Raw genomic sequence first — 6,663 nt, forward strand, 5'->3', positions numbered from 1 at the left:
CACTCTTAATACTTTGAAGGGGGTTTCTTATGTGCCATTTTCATGGTATACAATCAAAGTCATTCAAAAAAAATATTTACTTAAAATTTTATTAATATAACAAAATTAACATTAATTATATGTAATTAAGTAACTTAATTTAAATTTAAAATTCATAAAATTGTAATCAGTTTGACAAGACAGGTCTTCCGGGTAAAAAAAACACAAGTCAAATTAGATTGAGACCCACTAGTAGTAGAGTCAATGACTCGATTTGCAAATAAGTCCTTAATTTTCATTTTATTTATATGTTGAGATTAGATTGAAACTCACCGTTGGATATAAATCCAACGGTGATGAAACGTGGAGGTTCCCATGTTAAACTCGTGTCCCCTCAGCTGACACACGGCGTCAATGGCACATGATCCATTCCGAATCCCTTCCACAAACGGACGGCTCTGATTTGCTCTTCACATTATCCCCTGTAACGATCGCAGATATAGGTAAATATATATATATACGTGTGTATAAATATATATTTATATATATATATATATGCTTGCTCAGGTTCTTCCTTGTAAAGCTCAACGGAGTTATTTCTCGGTAACTGAATAAAAGGGAAACTCTTTATTGTATGTGTATTATATAATATAAACAGAGAGAAAGTTAGGGTTAGTGTTTGAAAATTTGAGTCAAAATTCAGGGAAGTGGAGAGGGGTTTAGTTTAGAGAATTTTGCTATTAGAAGGAATTAGGATTAGAATTTGTGTATGTATTTATAATTTTTTTCTTGGTTTTGTTTGGGAAGCGTGAAAATTTGGGGTGAAAGTGAACTCATGCTCGAGAAATGGATACGGTCAATCCGCAGCCACTACAAGCGAGACCGTTTGTAGCAGAAGAAGGAGGCCAAATCGTGCAGTTTACTGTACCGGGAGAAAGCAATGAAGTTGGTTTTGATGTTGCTGTTGGTGGAGGTGGAGGTGGAGGTCGAATCGATTCTATGAATGGAGGAGTTGGAATTGGAGATGCTCCGAGGGACTTTGCAATGGCTGCCTATCGAAATTCGGCTATGCCTTCTCGGACTAGTGAGCTCACCATTGCGTTCGAGGGCGAAGTCTACGTTTTCCCGGCGGTAACACCAGAGAAGGTTTGGTTTGGGTTTTTTTCGCTATAGTAATTTGATTTTTGGAGCCAATAATTGTTATTTAGTCTCCTTTTTTTTGGGGGGGGGGTGGAGGATGGGTACAGTATAATGAAATGGGTTATATTAGATGCTAAGAAGTGATAGTTATTGGTTTTGAACTGTTTATTATTATTATTTTTTTGTATAGTGCTGTTTTGTAAGAAATTTAACCAAAAACTTTTTTAGTTCTTCAGTTGTTTATGCTAATTTACCTCCTCACCAGAGCTTTAGTCCTAGAAAAAAAATAAGAGATAGTGGTATTTGAGCAAACTTATACATGAAGTTGATTCTGCCACTAAATTGGAAAATTATGCACTTGGTTGGATTCCATTTACAAAATTGACTAAATGTAAAGTTGGTAGTTGATTTTGGTGGTAAACTCGAACTTATCTTAGTTTATGTAATGAGTGAAAATGGAATATTTGTTGCAGGTGCAAGCAGTGCTGCTACTATTGGGAGGGTGTGATGTACCCAGCTGCGCTCCTAGCTCTGAATTTATAGTAGAGAAGAATAGCAGGGTATTCTTGTACACAGTTCATTTCCTCCTGCAAGTTTAGTGTTTTTGTTAACTTTAGATTTTTCTGTAAAATTACATTAGGTTACGAGTGACCTGACTCGAAGTTCCAAAATTTCACGAAGAATTGCATCCCTTGTGAGGTTCCGGGAAAAGAGAAAGGAAAGATGTTTCGAAAAGAAAATTTTATATAGTTGTCGGAAAGAGGTTGCCCAGAGGTAAGGTCCAAGAATTCTTTGATTTGCCAAATAAGCTATGTTTTATTTGATCTTATGATATGAAGACTGAAAGTAGCTGCCTTTTGAATTACTCTGACGGTTTATAATATTGACAATGGAGCTTCAAAAACTTAATTTCCTGTTTTGTGCTATACAACATTAATTTGTTGATATTTTGAATAAATTTACTTTAGATTGGTATTTGTTCAATTTTACTCATTATATTGCTGGTCTTCTAGGATGCATCGCAAGAATGGACAGTTTGCATCATCAAAAGAGTCATCATGCAAAACGGATGTAGGAAACTGGGATTCAAGTGACGGCACTCCTTGTGCAGAATCTGTGTGAGTTAGGCTGAGCTTTTATTGGTTAAATTCATAGCTATGCAATATTTTATCTCTACCAAGGATTTTAGGGATCATTCTTTGCTGACGTGTTCCATGTCCTTTTTCTGTTATTATTTTAAGATTACGTAGATGCCAGCATTGTGGGATCAGTGAAAAGTGTACTCCTGCAATGCGGCGGGGGCCCGGTGGTCCAAGATCACTTTGCAATGCTTGTGGACTCATGTGGGCAAACAAGGTAGATTGTTACTTAATCAATCAAATTTAGGGATAGTAAATGTTATAGGATAGTTTTTCCATTGTGTGTGTGTGTGTGTGTGAGAGAGAGAGAGAGAGAGAGAGAGAGAGAGAGAGAGGGAAGGGGGGAGGGAGGGAGAGGGAGAGGGAGTGAGAGGTGGAGGGAGAGAGCGACATGGTATTGTGTTTCTGAAGCCATAGTTTACATATATTGGTTCAGGCCTTACCTTTAGTTCCTACCTTGAATCTTGATGCATTAAAGTTCTTCCAACTTTTTCAATCTATACTAAACTAGTGGCTGTAAACTTTTGTCATCTTATTAGTATATTGCAGGTCTTCTTTATACCATTATTTATGTTCTGTTTTTACTTACTTTTTTCCCCCTCTTCATTATTTTATACTTGAAGGGAACTCTGAGAGATCTTTCAAAATCAGGAAGGGCTGTTACTTTTTATCAAAATGAGACGGTGTGTATTCTGAGCCATACTGGAAATTTATCCTGTCTTATTGTAACTAATCCATGTTGGGAAAATGCATCTGACATCAGAAACATGTTTCAAAGCAATTGCAACTAAACTAATGTGCAATATATTTCCATTTTCAAATCTTGTACTACTTAGCAATCACTATGCTTACTTATTTTTCACTGAAATGTTCTTGATCTATTGTCCTTCATGCATTTTATGTTGCTGTTAGATTTTAATACTCTGTAGTCTGTAAGAAGAACTTTAGCTCAGAAGGTTATGGCTAATGGTGCTCCTGTGGTCTTTAGGAAACTACAGCTGATATTAAGCCTTTAGCTGTGGAGGCAGAAAACTCCTTTCACGAACAGGATGATCAGGTGTGATTCATTGGATTGTTTGTTTGTGTATCCAAAATGCTCCTTTATGATGTGGCTTCTGTTTTGACTCAATGGCTTTCTCTCTTCAGGGAAGCCCGGATGAGATTAAGCCTGTCTCATTGGATTCTGAAAATCCATCCTTAAGGCTGAGCGATCAGGTATTCAAAATTGTGTGCCGATATTCTAATGATTTTATGTTGAAATAAAAATACGAGTTTCCTCTTCTTTGTATTTCTGGTATTCAAGTTGCTTGGTTGCTACAATAGAATGACACGGATTATGACTACTGCTGAGCAAACTACAGAAGGGTTTAAATTTTGCAAAAATGCCGAAGTTTCCTTTTCCTAAGTGCTTGTCCTTCGCCATCCATCTTACAAGTTCAACAGTTATCTGTATGTGTTTGTTGTAGCTTATCACATTTAATACCACGATGTGCAGGATTTGCAGGACCTTCAGGACATGCGGGAAATACAGGGAACTAATGCTGAAGGAGTAACTGATCATGTGTCGATTCAAGTAGAGAATTCATCAGTCGAGCTTGACGAGCAGGTATTTGATTTGATTGATTCAAGTATTAAAGACTGGACTGAAACATTTGCTATTGTATTCTTGATGGTTTTTCCCATTGTTTGTTCTGAGTAGCTCTTTTTTCTGCCTGTAATGGAATCTTCCATATTTCCTTTTAATGCCTTTTATGATACTAGAGATATTGAAAATCAAAATTTTCTTCTGAATAAAATTAAGAGTGGAACTTTCTTCTGGTGTAATGGGTAAACTTGTGTCGCGCATTGTTGCGATTTTGCAGGAAGCTCTGGATGAATTTGCCAACACATCAGGGCCAGAATTCGATATCCCTGAAAACTTTGATGACCAGATATCAGTGTTTAGCAGTCTAACGTCAAATATGGGAGACTAACGATAGAGGATTTGGGTAATAGAACTAGCTCTACATTTTTATGAAAGGTGGAGAAGGTACGTACAGGTTGGATAGATAGGCACTACTGCTACTCACTTTCACTAAAGCAAGTAGTAGTAACTTGTGAATTTAATGTGTGTGAAATCTGGAAGAAGCAAGACATGGTTTTTATGGCCCAGAACCTAGGTGTGCAATGCTGATCACTACTCTTACTAACAGTATACACTTGATTATCAGAGAATGAATGATTTATGTTTATAGACACAAGATCCTTCAGCTGTATTCTATAGTAAAGAAAAATTCATTCTATATATATAGTGTGATTAGGTTTCTGTCTCTTTTCTCTTATTATTATACATGCTTGTTGTTGTATTTTCTTTGTATATTTATTTATATTTTTGGGTAAAAGTTTTCTGATAAAAAGCACATTTTTGTCTCAGTTGCTAGAAGGAATGGGGCACTATTGGCTCTTAAATTATGTAATTACTTGTAGCATTGATTTTAATTATTAAATTCTTTATATTAGCAAAAATGAAAAAGTTACTAAAAAAAATACATACTCCACAAATGGCCTCTTCATGTGTCTAGGAAAAATATTAGCACACATTCTACTAAAATTTTGAGGGCCAATTTGTAGCATCAAATTTTTTCATTAAAATTATACTTTTAATATTTTTTTCCCTCAAATTTATCGTGTTTATATGATAAACTTTGGTAATTAGATCACCAAATTAGATTAATATATATGTATATGTATTTAAAAAAAGAAGCCAAAACCACTAGGATTTGATACAACATTTGTAGAAACAATCATCCATCACCTAGAGATTATCAGTAGCATTACCATCTTCGTACTCCACGATTCAGATCAAGTACTTGAGTCCACATCGAACAAACTTTATTTATTTTGAGTCACAAATAAACATATATTGTCACTTTTCTAGTTGAGCTGTCACATCTTTACATAACAAATTGTCCAATGTCTATTTATTATTTTCTTCAGGGATATTTGCATACCTAAATTTCAGACCCTAAGTTATTTTAGGGCGGCGAGAGAACCTTCTATCTATGTTCATATTTTTGTGCAATTTAGAGCAGTTGTTTATTTTGACATTAAGTCTGCTTACATGTCGTGAAATTTATTTTTAACTTGAGTATTTTTATCGCAAATGTCTCTTAAATTGGTACTTTCGCCGCAAATATTCCTTTAATTTGGTATTTTGCCGCAAATATCTATTTAATTGAGTATTTTCGACTACATGTCACAATTAAACTTAAATGTAAAAATTGATGGTTGTACCAAATTGTACTAAAACATAAACATAATGTATTTTTGCTGCTAAAAAAATAATTAGGATACTTAAGTGCTACAAACGTAATAACATGATACTTTCATTGCAAATATCTATTTTATTAATGATTATTATTTATCTAAGAAATTAAGAGAGTAATATGTACGAGGTTTTCCATGGTGTGAATTAAACAGTCAAATTCGAATACATTATCTTGATATATAAACTTAAAAAATTGTGTCTTACACCAATAAAAGTATGAACAATTGAAAAGTCTGGCTATACAACTAGAACATAAATATCAATGTCTTTAACACTGATTCTGATAATATAAATAAATAACACTTGACTAGCGCAAAAAAAAATTGTGTTAGCTATTCTATTAACTAATAAAAAGTCCAATTTTAATGAATTTTTGTTTAATGAAATTTTGTGTGGCTGAAAGTCAAAAAGGCAAGAAATGGATTGTTGGCTTTGTCAAATACATGGACCTACCTTACCATTCCCACTTACACCAAAAGATTCCCAACTACGAATGAGATAACAAAACCTATCTCGATAATTTCCTTTATTCCCAACCCCTAATAGTAATGGAAAGGACTATTTTTATAAATTTAAATCCTATTTTCTAAACATAAAATATTAAAAAAAAAAGTGATATCCTAGATATCTTCAAAGATGTTTGCCAATAAATATAATCTTAAATAGTTTTTGTTGTTTTATGTTTAAAGGGAAAATTAATGACAATTTTTTTTTAAAAAAAGTTATTGATTAATTGAAAATTAGTGGATAGAAGTAAAAGAGAGGACCACTCACATATATTTATGTTTATAAATATCTTTTTTTTTTTAAATTATGCTTTATAAATGAAAATTATCACCATTACTAAATAATGTGACAAGTAATATCCCTCAACATTACATGTTATATAAAGGCCATATTTATGATTTTAAATCATGGATCTTGTATGTCTAAGAAATAATTAAATATATTTATGTTTAATAGAAATTATTAGCTCATTCTCTTGTCCTATTATGATCTTTATTGAAAATTCTATACCCATCTAAGTGTTATTTATTTATTCACTAATACTTTTGGAAACTTTTTGGCTGTGGAACCTTCAATAGGGCTTTGATCCCG

At 33.5% G+C, this 6,663-nt stretch overlaps 1 protein-coding gene across 3 annotated transcripts; it reads left to right on the forward strand.

Moving 5' to 3' along the window:
• The first annotated feature begins 534 nt into the window (after window positions 1–534).
• Window positions 535–4,567, forward strand: LOC133788968 (GATA transcription factor 19-like). Of its 3 annotated transcripts, none has more exons than XM_062226660.1 (10): window positions 535–1,125; window positions 1,593–1,679; window positions 1,760–1,893; window positions 2,133–2,237; window positions 2,361–2,475; window positions 2,882–2,941; window positions 3,247–3,315; window positions 3,405–3,473; window positions 3,763–3,864; window positions 4,121–4,567. In XM_062226660.1, the coding sequence occupies exons 1-10, from the start codon at window positions 826–828 to the stop codon at window positions 4,229–4,231; spliced, it is 1,152 nt and encodes a 383-aa protein (XP_062082644.1). In that variant the 5' UTR covers window positions 535–825; the 3' UTR covers window positions 4,232–4,567. The 3 variants fall into 3 exon arrangements, with proteins under 3 accessions (XP_062082644.1, XP_062082643.1, XP_062082642.1); XM_062226659.1 differs by having other exon boundaries at window positions 2,370–2,475; window positions 3,754–3,864; XM_062226658.1 differs by having other exon boundaries at window positions 537–1,125; window positions 3,754–3,864.
• Window positions 4,568–6,663: the final 2,096 nt, after the last annotated feature.

This window comes from Humulus lupulus, chromosome 7 (genome assembly GCF_963169125.1).
Source record: "Humulus lupulus chromosome 7, drHumLupu1.1, whole genome shotgun sequence".
In the NCBI taxonomy this organism is placed as follows: domain Eukaryota; kingdom Viridiplantae; phylum Streptophyta; class Magnoliopsida; order Rosales; family Cannabaceae; genus Humulus; species Humulus lupulus.

What these genes read in the sequence shown, in the direction of transcription:
- LOC133788968 (XM_062226658.1), top strand. Translation starts at nt 826, where the DNA reads ATGGATACGGTCAATCCGCAGCCACTACAAGCGAGACCGTTTGTAGCA. An exon ending in TAGTAGAGAAGAATAGCAGG is followed by an intron (nt 1,680 to 1,759) that starts GTATTCTTGTAC and finishes AAATTACATTAG; the next exon opens with GTTACGAGTGACCTGACTCG. An exon ending in ACTCCTTGTGCAGAATCTGT is followed by an intron (nt 2,238 to 2,360) that starts GTGAGTTAGGCT and finishes TATTATTTTAAG; the next exon opens with ATTACGTAGATGCCAGCATT.